General features: G+C 55.4%; 10 protein-coding genes across 10 annotated transcripts; 5 read left to right on the forward strand and 5 right to left on the reverse strand.

Moving 5' to 3' along the window:
• Positions 1-465: 465 nt before the first annotated feature.
• PG994_004099 (uncharacterized protein) lies at positions 466-1,266 on the reverse strand (the record flags this gene model as incomplete). Its single annotated transcript, XM_066855508.1, has 1 exon — positions 466-1,266. One exon carries the CDS (start codon positions 1,264-1,266, stop codon positions 466-468), a length of 801 nt encoding a protein of 266 aa, XP_066717675.1.
• Positions 1,265-1,527, forward strand: PG994_004100 (uncharacterized protein; the record flags this gene model as incomplete). The annotated part of the gene is made up of 2 exons (XM_066855509.1): positions 1,265-1,408; positions 1,450-1,527. 2 exons carry the CDS (start codon positions 1,265-1,267, stop codon positions 1,525-1,527), a joined length of 222 nt encoding a protein of 73 aa, XP_066717676.1.
• A 1,224-nt stretch (positions 1,528-2,751) lies between these two features.
• On the forward strand, positions 2,752-3,711 carry PG994_004101 (alpha-mannosyltransferase och1; the record flags this gene model as incomplete). The annotated part of the gene is made up of 1 exon (XM_066855510.1): positions 2,752-3,711. One exon carries the CDS (start codon positions 2,752-2,754, stop codon positions 3,709-3,711), a length of 960 nt encoding a protein of 319 aa, XP_066717677.1.
• An 840-nt stretch (positions 3,712-4,551) lies between these two features.
• Positions 4,552-4,836, forward strand: PG994_004102 (uncharacterized protein; the record flags this gene model as incomplete). The annotated part of the gene is made up of 2 exons (XM_066855511.1): positions 4,552-4,585; positions 4,691-4,836. The coding sequence occupies 2 exons, from the start codon at positions 4,552-4,554 to the stop codon at positions 4,834-4,836; spliced, it is 180 nt and encodes a 59-aa protein (XP_066717678.1).
• A 621-nt stretch (positions 4,837-5,457) lies between these two features.
• Positions 5,458-6,887, reverse strand: PG994_004103 (uncharacterized protein; the record flags this gene model as incomplete). Its single annotated transcript, XM_066855512.1, has 2 exons — positions 5,458-6,675; positions 6,744-6,887. 2 exons carry the CDS (start codon positions 6,885-6,887, stop codon positions 5,458-5,460), a joined length of 1,362 nt encoding a protein of 453 aa, XP_066717679.1.
• Positions 6,888-8,013: 1,126 nt separating this feature from the next.
• Positions 8,014-9,609, forward strand: PG994_004104 (SAGA complex subunit Sgf29; the record flags this gene model as incomplete). The annotated part of the gene is made up of 4 exons (XM_066855513.1): positions 8,014-8,018; positions 8,074-8,735; positions 8,787-9,215; positions 9,335-9,609. The coding sequence occupies 4 exons, from the start codon at positions 8,014-8,016 to the stop codon at positions 9,607-9,609; spliced, it is 1,371 nt and encodes a 456-aa protein (XP_066717680.1).
• Positions 9,610-10,415: 806 nt separating this feature from the next.
• Positions 10,416-10,907, reverse strand: PG994_004105 (uncharacterized protein; the record flags this gene model as incomplete). The annotated part of the gene is made up of 1 exon (XM_066855514.1): positions 10,416-10,907. One exon carries the CDS (start codon positions 10,905-10,907, stop codon positions 10,416-10,418), a length of 492 nt encoding a protein of 163 aa, XP_066717681.1.
• Positions 10,908-11,407: 500 nt separating this feature from the next.
• PG994_004106 (uncharacterized protein) lies at positions 11,408-12,199 on the reverse strand (the record flags this gene model as incomplete). Its single annotated transcript, XM_066855515.1, has 2 exons — positions 11,408-11,851; positions 12,062-12,199. The coding sequence occupies 2 exons, from the start codon at positions 12,197-12,199 to the stop codon at positions 11,408-11,410; spliced, it is 582 nt and encodes a 193-aa protein (XP_066717682.1).
• A 945-nt stretch (positions 12,200-13,144) lies between these two features.
• On the reverse strand, positions 13,145-14,008 carry PG994_004107 (uncharacterized protein; the record flags this gene model as incomplete). Its single annotated transcript, XM_066855516.1, has 2 exons — positions 13,145-13,706; positions 13,788-14,008. 2 exons carry the CDS (start codon positions 14,006-14,008, stop codon positions 13,145-13,147), a joined length of 783 nt encoding a protein of 260 aa, XP_066717683.1.
• Positions 14,009-14,843: 835 nt separating this feature from the next.
• PG994_004108 (uncharacterized protein) lies at positions 14,844-16,290 on the forward strand (the record flags this gene model as incomplete). Its single annotated transcript, XM_066855517.1, has 5 exons — positions 14,844-14,856; positions 14,915-15,074; positions 15,194-15,341; positions 15,410-15,583; positions 15,655-16,290. The coding sequence occupies 5 exons, from the start codon at positions 14,844-14,846 to the stop codon at positions 16,288-16,290; spliced, it is 1,131 nt and encodes a 376-aa protein (XP_066717684.1).
• Between the last annotated feature and the right edge of the window lie 224 nt (positions 16,291-16,514).

Consider the following 16,514-nt stretch of genomic DNA (forward strand, 5'->3'; position numbering starts at 1 on the left):
GGGACGCCGCCCACGTATACGAGGCGAGGTTCAAGACACAGGAGTTATCAGGCTAAACATTTTAGCCTTGTTGCACGAAGAACTGTCAAATTGAAAAGTTAGGTATAAGGAATGCCTATCGGTTGTCCAAAGAAACCTAGTAGACGTACTGTAGTTTATATTTACCAGACTACGTGCAGAGGGCTCGGCCTTTTGATACCTGTATACAAGTTATGATATGCCAACCTGGACTCAACTGTATAAACATAGTCTAAATACGTAACAGATATTCTCATCTTCTCCAACTTTGGACCCTCAAAGTGAATGCACGAATCTCCTGTCCAACCCCATTAGCATCGAACCTCCGCCACCCGCCGAAACTCCTCGCTCTTCATGAGTCTCCTCATAACCCCAACCTCCGGCCCCACCGCCACCTCCAACCCATCCTCGTCCCCGGGCCGCCGCGGCAAGATCACCACCGTCCCATCAGCCCCATCGCCAGGCATCCGGGAAGAACTCGGGCGCGCCCAGCTCACCGCCCCAGTCGTCCGCGTAGACCTGGTCGTCGGCCCAGGACGTGGCCACAATATCCGGGCCCAGGAACGCGTGGAATGCAAGCTTGTAGTCCGACGGGTCGGGCCGGGACCCGAGCAGCCCCACGGTCTGGGGCACGCGGCGCGCGGCGACTGGTACCGCCCCAGCGACGTGCGGATGGCCGCGGCGGCGCGTTGGAGACGCCCCCCCCCCCTCCCCGGTGCGGTCGTGGCTAGCAGCTCCGACACGGGGAGACGGTCCGTCATGCCGGCCAGGGTCCCGTTGCCCAGGTAGGTCGGCGGCAGCGGTGGACTCGTGCGGCCGCAGATGTTGACGGCATAGGCGAACGCCGACACTTTGCCTTCGAGGGCGGCCGAAGCGGATGAGGAAGAAGTAGGATTGCGTGCCGCTGTCATTTGGCACCAGAGAAAAGCGCACAGGGCATCGTTGGTGGAGTAGGCCGCCGCCTCCCGTTTGAGGTCGGCGAGCCGGGCGGCGGAGGACATATTCTGGGAAATCGGCCATGGATCCGGGCGGTGTGCCCTGCATCAGGCTACTGCGATCGAGGGATCTGGCGTCATAGGATGTGAAAGTATTACTGTCGCTGCTGTTGCTGCCACTGGCCGCCGCCGGTGCCGTGTTCTGTGTCCTCACGCCGAGGATGGTCTCGATGGCCGTGGCGTCCCCTGCGGAGTGGTGGAGTGCCACCGTGAGCAAGAGGCCGCCTCGGATGAAGTTGGCCTGAGCCACCATGACTGGCTACGGCGGCTATGGCATGACGCCAACGGGAGACAGCTGGGCCGTGGACAGTTTCTCGAGAGGGAAAGTTCTGCTGTCTCAAGTCATCGTACGACGGCAGATCCTCGCTCAGATCCTTGTATCTGGTAACCACCATGTGAGTTTGCGTCGTGCCTTGCCATACTCCTGGATGTATAGTACCAACCTCAACAAAACACCGCCACCAGAGGAGTTACGAATCTGAACCCGGTTTTGGCCAGAATCGCAGATCAGTAAGGAGGCAAATACAGTCTACGGACTTAAAGATGGCCGGGATAGGCTACGTACGATGTTCCCAGCGATCCATGGGATAGCATGGATGATATGTGCTAAACCCCGACGTAAGTTCTCATATCTGGTAGGTGATCAATCAGTAGATGGTTTTGGGTCTGTGGGTAAAGGGGGCTTCAACATTTGCGTCTTATCTGCTTCGGGCGAGAGAGGAAAGCACAAGATCCAGCGAGTGCCGTATATTCTCGGGAGGACCAGGTCCAATGGAGTCAGTTCCTGGTTGGGCGGCAATATACACAACGAATACTGCGATGCTTTCACAAACTCTTCGGGGTTCATCATGATCATGGTGTTGCAAACGGATACTAGAAGGGTTGGTGTGGTTTGACCTGGGACTGAGTTGAAGCCCGGGACAAAATGGACGGCGCAGGCGGAGGTGGTGGCCCTGTTTATATAACCCAGTCAAAACATACGAGTTGGAATCGGCGGTGGCATCCATGGCTTGGCATGCGGCTCAAGTACCCCTGCTGCACAAGACCTCACCTGGAGACTTCAAAAAGAGGACATCATGAGAATATAGCATTGATTGGAGGCAGATATGCTTGGCGATTGTCCACTTGCATGAGATTCCTCAGGGATCCACCTCTTTCAGACTTGTCGGACGTGCCTTCCTTCATATTGTCAGAGTGAATGCAGTCTTGCCAGCATCCCACGTAGGTATGAATATGAAATTTTGCTTTCTGATCATTGACTGAAGAATTGGACTAGAATGGCATCAATAATTGCTAGCGCGTAACAGGAAATGGGTACTTGTTTACTGATATCAAGACTGAGTGACGCGTTTGATCGAAGGTGCGGGACCTTGCAGCAGGAACCTTCAAGTTTGCAATCATTGGAAGCATCGGCGCAACCTCCAGACACAAACCTAACCCAATTGTAGCAGTCTGGTTTATTAGAAACTCTTTACTGGGTTGTGGTCCGGATGAACAATCGGCGGTGTCTACGAGCAAGAACAGACTCCTTCCGCTTCGTGGTTCCTGCAAAAGCTTGCCTCCGTCATCCTGACCAACACCGCCAGCACGAATAAATTGCTCAGCTGGCGTCTCTTTCATACGCGACACCTTCTACCTTTACCCTCGCCGACACACCCTTAGCTCGCCGACAGACCTTGAGCTCGCCGACCCCTAGATGCAACTCTCCACCCTCAATTCCGCATACTGGCGGCGCGCCATGAGGTACATCTCCACTGCCTTCAAGGGTCGCAATCGCACATCCCTGAACCTCTTGGCTCTATGGTGCCTGGCGACCTGGGCGTTCCTCTACTGGGCCACCACTTTGTTCTTCACCCGACCTCCCGATCCACACCACTGGGCCGAACTGAGAAGATCCCAGATCCCTCGGAGAATTTGGCAGATTCAGCTTCCCATGCCCGAGTCCATACCCGCTTCAGGCATACGTCGCGAGGCCCACACCCTCTCCTGGCTCCGCCAAAATCCGCATTACACCTACACCCGCCTTGGCACCGACGACGCGCGCGAGTTCATCCAGACGCACTACGCGGACCGACCCGAATACCTCGAAACCTATGAGGCGCTCCAAAACCCCGCCCTCAAGTCCGACCTGCTGCGCTACCTGCTGCTTGCCGCTGTGGGTGGCGTGTACAGTGACCTCGATACCAAAGCCCTGAAGCCTATTGACGACTGGGTCCCCGAGCCCTACAAGCCACATGCCAGACTGCTCGTCGGCTTCGAATGGGATCAGCGCGACGAGAAGGCCCCAAAGTGGTTCACTTATCCCATCCAGTTCCAGCAGTGGACCATCGCAGCGGCTCCTGGCCACCCCCTTCTTCATGGCATGTTGGACTACGTCTTCGTTCAGCTGCAGAACCTGACATCAGTGCACAACACGACACTGGACTCGCTTCAGTTCACCGACGAGGAGATCTGGACGGCAACCGGGCCGCGGGCGTGGACCGAGACGATCTGGCGCTATCTCCGAGACCATGAGGGCTTGGGTAACCTCACGGATCTCTCCCGCCTACAGGAGCCACGGCTGCTCGGCGATGTTCTGGTTTATCCCATCAACGCCTTTGGATCCGGTCAGATTCACTCGGGCAGCTACCGCTGGCTTACGCCCAAAGACGGGCTGGTGAAACATTACTTCGACGGGTCTTGGCGCGTTCAGATGTAACATGCTTTGTTATAGGTATTGGTGCAGAACAGTTGGTCTTCATCAGAAATTTTGGCTCGTCACGCTGCGTTCGCTTCATCGCCGTTAGGTACGGAGACATTTTCAGGCGTCAAGGCATGGGTTCAGACCATAATGAACTGTTCATTGGACTGGTATCAGGTCCTTCATAAAGGACGAGGACTGCTGAAAGACTAGAACATGTTATAGGACCGAATCTTGGGGGTCGGATAATCCAAGTACATACGTCACTCATGCTGGTTTATTGCTTCAGGTCCCATGTACTTTGGTTGGCGTTGGTGTTATTCCTTACTCCACTGAATTCTTGAATGAGTACTTGTATCCTTCTATGATTTACGAAACAAAGTTGATATCAACATGAGTAGATGATTCACCTAAAGAACAATTTCGGGTCGATATACACTGACTCTCATTTGCTTCCGGTTATCTTCATTAAAAGGAGGTAGTCGATTGCTGTGACAAAATGTTCTGCTTTGCCTTGCCCTTTGTTGTTGCTTTGAGGCAACCTTGCAGGTGCAAGCTGGTGCCTTGGTTACCGGCCGCAAAATCGGAGACCAGACAACGAGAGCCCATCTTGGCATCGCCGACATGCTCGTCGCACCGGGAGACAAAACAGGATCACGCATAAGCTTCCAACTGTCTGTCTCTCTTCCATCTTGCATCAACCCAAATCTCCCACCACCACCACCCGCCAAGTTAAACCACCGTATATCCAGACAACATCTCACCACCGCCAACGGCCATCCCCTTCCTCTGTCTCATCTCAGCCCAACTCCATTGTAGCAAGCCGCTCCGGGTCTTGCCTCGTCAAAACAAGGAATCATGTCGGCTTCTTCTTCTTCTGTCGCCTTCGAAGGTCAGTCAGCATTACGACTCATTCCCCTCAGGCTCCTGTTGCCCACCTATGGACAACCCTACGGGAGTACCAGACTAACGTAACATCCCCTCCCCAACGATTTAGACTTCGCCAGACGAGCTGCCAGAAACGGTATCCGTCTCCTCCGAACTAAGCCAACGAGCCCGGCTCCGCTCCTCGACGCAAAGGAGGCTCCTTCTGGCCCGACCGACGAGAAGAACGGAGACAAGGACCGAAAGAAGAAGGAATAGGAGGAGCAGAAGAAGACAAATGACAACCGAGGCGAGCAGCAGAAGCAGGAGCTAGCACCCAGCCACGGCTCGAATGTTGATAATCACCACAACAAAGACAACAACGACAACAGCAACAACGCAGAAAGCTCATCCGAGTCCGAGGAGGATGATGAGGTCATATTCAAGCTCAAGTAGGGCAACATGTACGCCATCCAGTAGTCCACCTACCTAAGAGCCTCCCAGCCCCCAGGCCCCAGCCTTCCCCCTGGATATTCCTCAGTCTCTTCGTGATGAAGGCTTAAGCGTTGTTGTCGGCAACCCTGATGGCTAGGAAAAGCTTTATCACGGGCAAGTTGGATAAGAACATCGAGGTCACCAATAGGAATGCACTTCATACCTGAAAGGAGTCCCAAAAAACTTGGACAAACAGTAGCTTGGACATACAGCGGCTTGGTTTAGATCTGAAATGTAGGATCACATCGATAAAAGCAAATTTACGCCAATCACGAAATATGTAAAATCAAGAAGAACTAGATTTTTGGTATCTCTGCATCCTCTAGAACGCAATCGTAAATTACTCTTTCTTTCTGTCTACTATAACGCACGCAACATGTATTTTCAATGCGCACGTGAATCTCGCTACAACTTCTCCTCCTTGTCGTGCTCGTCCACCTCGCAGAACGCCTTGAACGTGATGAACTCGTCCTCCTTGCCGCCCTCGGACTCGAGCACAAGCTCCGCCGTGGCGCCGACGAAATACACATACCCTTCCTTGATTTCCTTGACTGTGGGCCCCACCGAGATCTTGCCCTTGCCGCCCGTGCAGATGACAATACTGGGCCCGTCGACGGGGTCGAACGTGGCCTTGGCGGCGTCGCCGCGCAGGACGGTGCGGATCACGCTGAACTCGTCAATGGGCGGGTCGTAGAGCGTCGCCTCCGAGCTGGAGCTGTAGGCGGCGCGGTTGAGCACGATGTAAGGGTACTCTTTGGGTGTCATCTTCTGCTCCTCGATGGGCGCGTAGTCGTACGTCAGTAGGTCCACTAGGGTCTGCACGTCCTTGAACTTGGGCGTGAAGCCCGCGCGCACGACGTTGTCGCTCGCCGCCATGCACTCGATGATGTCGCCGGACAGGTAGGCGTGGATGTCGTCGGCCTTGAGAAACATGGCCTCGCCGGGCGAGAGCTGGACATAATTCAAAAAGAACAGGACGAAGAGGCCGACGTCCTCGGAGAACTGTGTGTTCAGCCGCGTCACCAGCTCGGCCAGCACCGCGCCGCTCGTCGATTCCACGCCGCCGTCGGCGAAGTCGGCGCCCTTGGTCTCGGCGTCGGCGACCAGGCTCTTGGACGCCGCGGCGATCTCCTGGGGCTCCGACTGCATGAGGGCAGCGAAGGCCGACTGCAGCGCGCGCTTGTTCTGGGTGGTGGATTCGGACGAGTCGTCGCCCTCCTGGCCGCGGACGGTGGCGATGAAGGCCTTGGCGGCGTCCTCGCCGACGAGCTGGCGCAGGGCGGGCACGGCGGCCAGGAAGTGGGCGATCTCGGCGAGGGGGCGGAAGCCGCAGAGGCCCTCGAAGTCGGTGACGGCGATGGTCATCTCGGGTTTGTGGTTGTCGTCGGGGTAGTTCTTGGGGTCCCGGGCGTGCAGCTGCGCGGCCAGCTGCTTGTTCGGGTGGGCCTGGATGGAGAGGGCCTTGTTGATGGACAGGACCTTGAAGAGGAAGGGCAGCTTGGCGCCGTACCGGGCCTTGATCGTGGAGGACAGCAGGGCCTCGTTCGTGTCAACCATGTCCAGCAGGGTCCGGCCCGTCTCCAGGTCCTTGGAGGGGTTGGAGGGGTGCGTGCCCATCCATAGCTATACATGATAGGCTTCCATCAGCGAACCTGAACTTGCGACAGGTAACCTGGCGAGTGGAACATTACCTCTGCGTAGGGCTTGTCGGACTGGACGCTGAAGTCGGCGGCCGGGGTGGCGGCAGCAAATCTAGCGGCCGCAGAATCGGAGCCGATCTTGCCCCAGTCATAGGAGTTGACACCGCATTGCAGACGGAACAGAGGGACCTGCATTGTGATGGATGGTGGATATGGGCCGATCAAGATGTGACTAGAGGGTGTTGTTCTCGTCTGTGGTCAATGTGTTCGGGCGTGGCTGGTTGCTTGTTTACTCCGGATGATGCAACAATTATCCTGGGTCAATCTTTACCGGCGATGGTTTGCGTCGTCGGTACTCCGGTGAAGCTTGAATTGCATCGCTCATTCATGTATCGTATCTGCAGCTGTATGGCATGACCTGGATCAACCCCGCTACAGACCTTCCCAGAGCTAACCTGCCTGACCCTGACGTACAATATGTCGTGCAGCCCCTCGTTTCCCCCACATGAATGAAGCTATGGCCTTTTCCCAGTCGATCTCCTTATCGCCATCACCGCCTGCCTCTGTGGGACTGATAAGCCGGCGTCCTTCAATGCAACCCTCCGACAAAACCAAGATCCGCTTTGGCCTTGTTTGTCCATAGTCTGGTTTTAGTCGCGACTCCAGTCCACACTTCCAGTCCACCTTCATCTCGTCTCCTACCAACGCCCCAAACTGGTTTGCTGGTGCTGCCTGCCACATTGAGAGGGCATTTTGTATCATTTGCTTCCCATGCTGCCGTGCTTGCACCCTCTAAACAATAATAGTGAGCGCTACTACTAAGTATGCTGTTATTCCCGGGCAGGGCTCAATCGCGCTCCAATTGCCTCTCGCTCTTCGCCTATATAACTTGCTACTCCCGGTCCTAGCCTCTTTGTTTTCCGCCAGCATCGTCATTGGAAACCCTTCCATCAAATCTCCAGGTACATGGATACATGCTTCTGACCTATCCTTGCCATCATTTTTACGTGCTTGCCATCATTCCATTCCCCCTTCTCGAATTCTGGGTAGAGAGGCACATCGCAACGGCTTCCATTTGGTTTTGGTTTGGCAATTATTGATTCTTTGCTGCGGATACAGCTTTGACTTCTTTCGGATAGTAAGTGTTGTGCATGAGCGATTTCCCCTACTCCTCCGTCTTCCGCATTCCCACATAGGCAGTTCTCCCTACCGCTCAATAATCCCCAGTCAAGCCCACTGTATTTTCCCAAACAAACATCTTCGCTCTTTTGTTTACCGCCCCTTCCCTCTCCCGCCCCTTAGCTCTACCGAGCCCGTGACCATGTCGTCTAACAAACTCGCGAGCCCGCAGAACCCAACGGCAGCTCAACGAGCTCTCCAGCGAACTTAGTAAGCATTGGGAAGAGCCGCTGGGCCCGCGGAGACACGCTCCTTTCTCCGCATCCCGCTCTCCCTCCGCCTCCACGGCCCACTCTCCGCGCAAGGCCTCCATCCCGACCCTGCCGCATTCGCATTCCCGTTCGCATTCGCAGTCCCAATCCCAGCCCCAGACGCGCGACGACACGCCCTCGGCGACACACCCTCCTTCTCGACCCAAGTCCAAGTCGCGCAGCCAGTCCCGCAACGACATCTCGCTACCCAATCCTGCAACCGGGTCGCGTCCGCCGGAGCCGCCATCCGTACCTAAACCCGAAGAGCCCCCCTCGCAAGCCCAGTCTAAGGAGGCTGCTGCGACCACTGCGACTACCGAGAGCGACACGCCGCCTAGGAAGGCGCACTCTGGTCCGCGGTCCAAAAGTAAGACCCATCGGGCCACCAAGTCGGGCAATTTGTCCCAGTCGGAAAACGAAATGTCGCAGCGGAACCGTCCCCGCGGCCCGAGCCGCACCAATGAAGCGGTTGGCCGTGGCGAGGAATTCCAGCTTTGGCAGAACACGAGGGAAAGGATGGCGGGGGTGTTGAAATCCATCAACGACACGAGCCGCTTGACCCGGGATGTCGCTGTGAACGACAAGAGTGCGGCCGCGAAAGACAAGGCTGGCGGTGAGTTGGCGCGTCTTCCGTGCATGCTTCTCTCGTGCTGACATGAATTAGAATCACCGGCGCAGTTCCTCAAGGAGATGGACAGGCTACTTCGAAGTGGCGTCAAGGTGACGGACGCCACCGCGGCGGAAATCAAGCAGCTTATCGAACAACTCAAGATCCTCAAAGCCGTGAAGGAGGCCAACGAAATGGAAACCACCAACCAGCTGACATCAACATCGCGATCGGCCACCCAACGAGCCAAGGAGTCGGCTACTGCGTCGTCATCCGTATACGACTTCGACGGTGCCGGTGATTCGCCGGTGCCTTCTCCCAACCCAAGCGCTTCGCGTCGAAGTGCCGGTGGTGCAGGGAGCAGCAAAGGCGACCGCGACTCGGTTCCGCCCAAGCTAGATCGGTCGACACCGGCAGCCAAGGCCGGCAGTGTTGAGCCGCAGGCGCCGCCTCGGCGGCAGCCAGCGCGGCACGGTCCAAGGTGTCGTTCTCGAAAGGGGACCATGTGGCCTTCAAACCCAAAGGCGCCAACAACGAACCGACCGACTGGATTCTCGGCTACGTCCAGGAAGTACGAGGGGAAGGCAAATCGCGTCGTTATAAAGTAATCGATGCCGATCCGGACGAAGCCGGCAACCGAAGCGAGTTCCGGACCAGCGCCAGCAACATGATTGCCATCTCCAAGGAGAAGGATCCCCTGCCTTCGTTAGACACGGGCAAAGTGGTGCTAGCTCTGTATCCCAATACCACCACGTTCTACAAGGCCGAGGTTATGGGCATGACGGAGGATGGGAATGTCAATTTGAAGTTTGAGGGTGAAGAGAGTAGCAATACGATGCAATCTGTCACCCGGCATTACGTCTTGGAGTACCGGGGTTGAGTTATAAAATGGATTTCTTCTTGAGGATTTAGAAGGGCAGCGAATGGCGCAAAGGCAAGGAAGGGCATGGTGCACGGAGTTTTTCGGCCAAAGGGATACAGGTTCATCCATGGGTGGTCTGGGTCAGACAGACCGTTTGTCGTTTGTCGTTCATCAAGCCCGTTTAGTAGGGTATGGCGATTCATTCAAGCAAGACACAGTTCTACATCAATGAGGAAGCAGAACACATGATGCCAATCAATCTCACCGCTGTGAGCTTTTCGGGTCCTGCATGCTTTACCTGGGGTTACGTCTCACTGGAGTCTTGATGGAAGTAGTTTGCTGTTGCCACGCGTGTTTGCGAACTCATATTTCCACAGTTTGTGTGTACGTTTTGACTTGCATTCTGAGACACAGTGAGCATCTTCCTAGACCGTCCTTTCATCACAACGAAGGTGAAAGAGCGGAACGATGCTATGGAAACGACCAGGACGAAGCTCAAACGAGAATCGTCTGCTATGCTATTTGTCTGGATTGGCCTATATATATACAGCCTGGTAGGGTCGGACACTTCTTACACTCCCAGAGATCTACTCTACCAGCTTCACCAGGCAACATCAAGCAACAGCAACATCAAGTAACGCCAAGCAACACACAATCTCACAACTTTTACATCCTTCTCATCATCCTCATCCTATCGCAACCTCTTCTCCCGATCAGCAAGCAGATCAACCAACAGCAACAGCAACAGCCCGCAACCACCATGGCCTCCGCTGTCCGCGACAGCTACCACCACCTCACCACCACCACCTGGCTCATCAACCCCTTCACCAAGACCAACAACCACCACTCATGGGCCATCTCCGTCCTGGCTCCTCGCCCACTGCACCATCTGGCACCTCGTCTACGCCACGGCCCTCCTCGCCACCTTCGCGACCGGCGTCGTCGCGGGCCACGTCTACTGGCGCCGCGTCCGGGCTGGGGCCCGTCGCACCCACGCGCGCGCACACCGCTGGACGAGCAGTCGGCGCGACGAGGTCTTGGCGCGGTGGGATGGGTTCGTGGCTCGATTGGACGGCGCCATTACTGGGTGGAATCGGGGCATGGGCGGTGGTGGTGGTGCCGCCAACAACAACAACAACAACAACAACAACAACAACAGCAAGGCACAGCAGAACAATGGCACCGGCACCGGCACTGGCATTGCTGGAGGACACCATGCCGTCAACAAGCTGGAGACGGCTACTACGACTAGTAGTACTACGGAGGAGCAGGGCGGGTTTTTCGCACCGGGATGGCGGCCACACGGTAGCCAACATGGCGGCTTTGGCGGTCCCAAGAGGAAGCGGAGAGGTGCGGGAAAGTAGAAAGAGGACCGAACACTTTGATGGTCAGAAGAGACAGGGGAGAGTGGCTCCGAGCTCCTCGAGGTACAGTCTACACTCACTCTCTGTACCTAGGGTTCTCTAGAGAGGCGTACATTGGCTATTTTTCTTGAGAGCAGCGCGAAGTGGGTGTCGGAGGGAACAACGCAGAAATGGACGGAGCAAGAAGCACTTGATGGACACTTTGAAGAGATAACCCGCTGTAAGGCTTTCCATTAAACCCACTGCTATCGAGATAATCAGTCCATTCAACAATAGAGTTACCCTCGTATTGGCAGCTATCCTAAGCGAGAGTCATCCCATCGCCACGTGATTATAACCACGCGTATCTTCCAGGCCCTCAGTAGAATATAGGGGTCGCTGGTAGTATAAATAGCAGTCTCCCAAGGCCACATAACCAGTAATCATCGACTGACCACACAACGATGAACCACCTACTTCTGCCATATCGGTTGCGCCACCGCCCTGTTTGGCAGTGGTATCTCCCCAAGAGGCGCCCGAACGTTGGTGCCCCCTTCCACGTCCGACTCCACCTTGATCTCCGGGCTACCTCCCCCGTCCGGGCGGGCTTGCGATTCCGCCTGCCTGCGAGCGCGAGCGCGAGCGCGCTTGGACGGTCGTTGACGAGTTTTGCGCGAACCACCGCCAGCTCCAACGCCGGCGTCAGCCCCAGCGCCAGCGTTACGAGCGGCGGCCTTTCTCTGCTTGCGGTTACTGCGCCCAGGGGTTCGAGTAGGGACCGCCGGGTTGGCGGGACTGCCTAGGTGCCACCCTTGTTTGTTCCCGAACTTGGCCAGGTTGCTGAGCTCGCGGCGGGTGCGCACGAGGGTCTCCTGCAGGCGGTCGACGCCCTCGAGGCAGTCGAGCACGCCGTTGAGCTTCCGAGGCGACAGCGCGGTTTGGTTGCGGAGGTCTCGGCAGAGTCTGACTTTGTCCTGGCGGGCGAGTAGTGGTCCGGGTATTGGCGTTGTTGTTGTTGTTGTTGTTGTTTGTGGGGAACCACGGCGACTGCCGACCGTGGGATAAGGAAAGGGTTATGGGAGGGAGCAGCTGCCGGCTTGTTCTTGTTCGTGCCGTCGTCTTCGAACCAGATCACATCGGGCAGGGGCGGCGGAGCTGCGGCGGGCCGCCATTGGTGGTTGCTGCTGCGACTTGGAGGCAACGGCCGGATTGCCCCGGAGCCAAGACGGGTGGACGAGCGGAATGCTGCCGAAGGTAGAAGCCATTGGCGCTGAGAGGGGGTTCTCGTTGTTTTGGAATAGAGAAGTGAGCATATCGCGTGACGGGAGAGGGAGAGAGGGAGTTGGGGGTGTGAGAAGGGGTTTCAATTCAATTCAATGGAGTATATACAAAAGACATACACAGTCCAAAAAAGAAAAGGAGAGTGGTGCTGGTATATGGAGTAGTTTGGTTGTCGACGCGTATGATGATGTTCTATCGATGGTGGGTGAAGTCAAGAAAGATGGAAAATGCCAGGCAAATGATGGTTGGAAGTTATGAAGAGATTCCAGGTGGAAGAGGGTAGATCTTGTTCTCGACCACAGAGGGAGGGCATGGGATGATGCAGGGCCAGGCGCGCTTTCTCTTTTGATTATTTGCCAGATGCGTTGGCATTCCCCTTCGGTCAAGATGGAGTCGTTGGCAAGAGTGCTGCTTCCTTCCCAAGCCAGCTCTTCAACTCGACTGGATAGGAAGAGCAGAGCGACGCAGTCTTTCCGAGATGGTGCAAAGCTGAGCCCTCGCTTGCCAGTCGGAGCGCATCTTGGGAGGGAGTAAAAGAAACGCATCAACACCAATTCCGCAGCCAACTCTTCAACTGCCGCCCCCGCCGGACCCCGACCGAACGCCTACCCCGCCAGCACCATCTGCGTCGAACAAACTGCGCTGTGAAGCAATTTAGAACATGACATCATCTCGCGAAAGCTGTGATAAGCATGCATGAATGTCTCAGTGTAAACATAGGCGGTGGCTGAGTCCTAGTATTTACTATATTCTCAAACGAGGGCGGTGGCGTTCTGGGGATGATATACGGTGGGCTTTTGCTTCTGCTACAGAGTATGCACGCATGATTCAATGGCGTGCGTTTCCCCAACCATCTGAAACCAGTAGATAGGGCAATTGGATCTAAACATCCTTCTATTTCACTCTTCTTCATTTCGTGCCAACACTCTTCACCATGCCCTGGAAAGCCTGCCGGCGCCCCTCCTCCATCTTGACCAGATTCTCGCGGTTCGGCCCGACGGGGATCTCGTCGTCGCCCGCGTCAGCCCCGCCCAGGCCGCGTCGGTGAACTCCTCGAGCGTGATGCCGATGTCGCCCAGCCCCCGCGCCACCAGGTCCGGCTGCTGCGAGTGCAGCTCCGTCTGCACGGCGGGCGGCAGGATCTCGACGACCTTCACGTGTTGGCTGTGCTCGTCGGCCGCCAGCTGCGCCCGCACCGACCACAGCAGCGAGTGCAGCGCCGACTTGGTCGCGCAGTAGTTGCCGCACCGCGGCATCGGCACCACCGCCAAGCCCGACGTCACGGCGATGACGGCCGCGGGGCTCTGGGGCCCGCGGGCTTGCAGGTGCGGCAGGAAGTACGTCAGCAGGGAGATGTACGAAGTGTAGTTGGTCGTGATCTCCTGGTGCACCCGGCTCAGGTCGATGCCCTGCGGGTTGGTGAAGTCCAGGGTCCGCTGGATGCCCGAGTTGAGCATGACGGCGTCCACGTTGGGGTGCTGCTTGAGGAGACTGCGTCGGTCCGTTTCCTTAGCACGCGCCCGGGGGAACTGCGGTGCGTCGAACCCACAGAAGGAAAGGAAAGGAACTTACCCTTCGACCCACGACTTGATGCTTTCCAGGTGGGTGATGTCGAACTGCGATGCGGCACACTTGTCGGAGCCGTGCTTGGACACGAACTCGTCGAGGCGGTCCTTGCGGCGGCCCACGCCGATGACGAACACCCCGTTCTCGATCATACGCTCCGCCAGCGCGAGGCCGATGCCAGACGTGGCACCGATCACGACGACATTATTATACGGGAAAGAAGACATAACGTAATATTCAGTCGGGTTTTCTTCTGCTGGGCTAGGGTGCTACTGGCTGAAGTTGTGATGATATTGACCAAACAGCAGATCTTAGATTGACATACATAGAGCCATCCCTGACTCAAAGCCGCCGGGTCAACCGCCTTCAAATTACAAGCTTTCTTGACTCCGTTAAAAATCCGCTTGCGCCGCTCGTGCATTATCCATGATCCTTAGACAAGTTTGTTCGCCCGATGATTGGATCGTCTTTGCCGGCGGACCGTTGTACGCTTTTAGCTGTGGGTTCGGCTCGATCCTTTAGGGTCCTCTTAACCCCGACAGGGGTGACCTAGTTTCACTGTAGCGTTGTCCCGCTTCGCGCCATCGGTCGCCGCAACCACAAGGAGTGACGTCTAGACGTTGACATTTTTCCCATTACCGAGTCTGACTGAAAGCCGCCTATAAATACGAAGACTTAGAGCACATGCATTACTTATTGGTTTTGCTATACTTCGAGCCACGTACACAATTCAGTGAGAGACACTTGGCTTAAGCCAATGCGAAAAGAGCCGGGAAGTCGTTTGGCTTTTTGGTTGTTCGTCAATTTCTTCCACCAAAGCACACCTCATCGATAAGTAGGAGACAGTAACAAAATTCTTATTTTGAGGCTCAAGAGAAAGTTCTAGCGCGTTATTTTGACCATCATTGTTATCTCGAGCAACTGTTGCGTAGCGACCGGGGTTGTGCTGCACTGTTGAGCTCCATGGTAAGTCGAGTTGGCTTCAGCAGAAAGGGAGGGGGATTCTCATGTCCCAAAACTGCCGTACATTGACGAGCGCCCCTGTTCCTATTATCCGTCACCATGCGACGTAAAGGTATGATGGACTTTCTTCTGATCGCTTTATTCAAAGATTTCTGTCCTGGATAACTTAGTGGTGACATCTTCCGGATCGTCTCCTTATTGGATGTACAACCTTGGGAGAACGCCTCGCGAGATGCCCATTCTACGCGATGGCTTTAGGAGCAGCTACAGCTGGATGCTGCAATTGGCGAATATGCACCTTGTTGCGGATGCAGCACTGCACAGCCCTCGGTACATGGTGGCTGCATCTTCGCCGCACTCGTTACTTCAAATAGCCTTACCCCTCCCAATTTCAAGCTCTGGTGGTGCTCGCTACTCCTGTCCTGTATCCTTCACATTGTCTGAAATAGGCTTTCTGCGAGTACCATGGCTGAGGTCGCCGGGCTGGCATTAGGCGCTCTAGGAATCGCCGGCCTCTTTACGTCGTGTGTCGAGAACTTCGACATTATTGTGAGAGCGAAGGATTTTGGCGAGGAATTCGATCTCTTGTGTACGCAGGTAAGTAGGCGACTTTCAATCCTGGGTGATTCCTGGCCGATCGGAACCTTCTCACACAACAACTATAGCTTTCGTTGCAGAGAATACGCTTGGCGGTATGGGGCGAAACATTAGGCTTACTGCCTCCGGCATCTTCACAAACAAGACGAGTGCGATACAATCGCTCACTTGAGCGGGAAGACATCAAGCCATCTATTGTCGCCTCATTGAACCAGCTCCTGAACCAGCTCACCAAAGCCGACGTCATCACAGAACGATACGCGCTCGAATGCACCCTTCCTCGACCGAGGTCTACGAACAGGAGGTTACGTAGACGCCTACGGGCATGCGCGTACTGCGCGACTCGTACCGGAAGTTCAAGAAGCGCATTCGGAAGAACCAAAAACAAAAGTCGGTATGGAAGGTGACTCGCTGGTCCGTTCACGACTGCGCCCAATTCGAAGCTCTCGTTGACAACGTCCGGAAGCTTATGGATGGATTGGAGAGCATCGCCAATGCGTTAGGTGTGCTTGAAAAGCAACACGAACGTCTCCTCGAAGAAGTCGAATCAGTGCCTGATGTTCAGAGTTTGTCGCTCCTCCAGGACGTCGGATCGTCAGATTCTGCACCCGCAGCACTAAAAGCCGTCTCGGATACAGCTAGTGTCCAATTGTCAGCGATAAGCAGTGATTCGCAGTCTTATTACACTACAAGAACAGGACAGACAAGTAGCGGCTCGGGCTCTTCGGGCCTTCGGCAAAGGAAGCTGAAACCAATAATCAAGAAGGAAGGGCTCACTATCAATGAGGATCCGAACAATATCACTGGAAGCGATACTCCATTCGAGGACCATCACGCTAATAGCTTGTCACTGCTGGAGACTTTACAAGTGACACCCAGTGACATCTCGTCGAACATGCAGCGGTGGAAAAGCGCACCTCCCACTGACGATCCTTGTACTTACATATAGAGGTTCACATATTATTACGGGTTCCTAGGGGAACTGGAGTACCGACTACGAAGAACTGGACTTCGAGTTGGAAACGAATCTAATAACATCGCGTACGGTTATTGAATCTAAATACGATAATGAGGAAATTCAGGTCACCAGCCATACCGTTATTCATTGCCGTATCAGACGTGCCCATGTAAGTGGTTCCCTCCCAATGCCAAAATCCAGATAGGTCTAATATG

Source organism: Apiospora phragmitis (assembly GCF_038363925.1).
Source record: "Apiospora phragmitis strain CBS 135458 chromosome Unknown utg000005l:1.0-4161743.0:1.0-4166827.0, whole genome shotgun sequence".
NCBI lineage: Eukaryota > Fungi > Ascomycota > Sordariomycetes > Amphisphaeriales > Apiosporaceae > Apiospora > Apiospora phragmitis.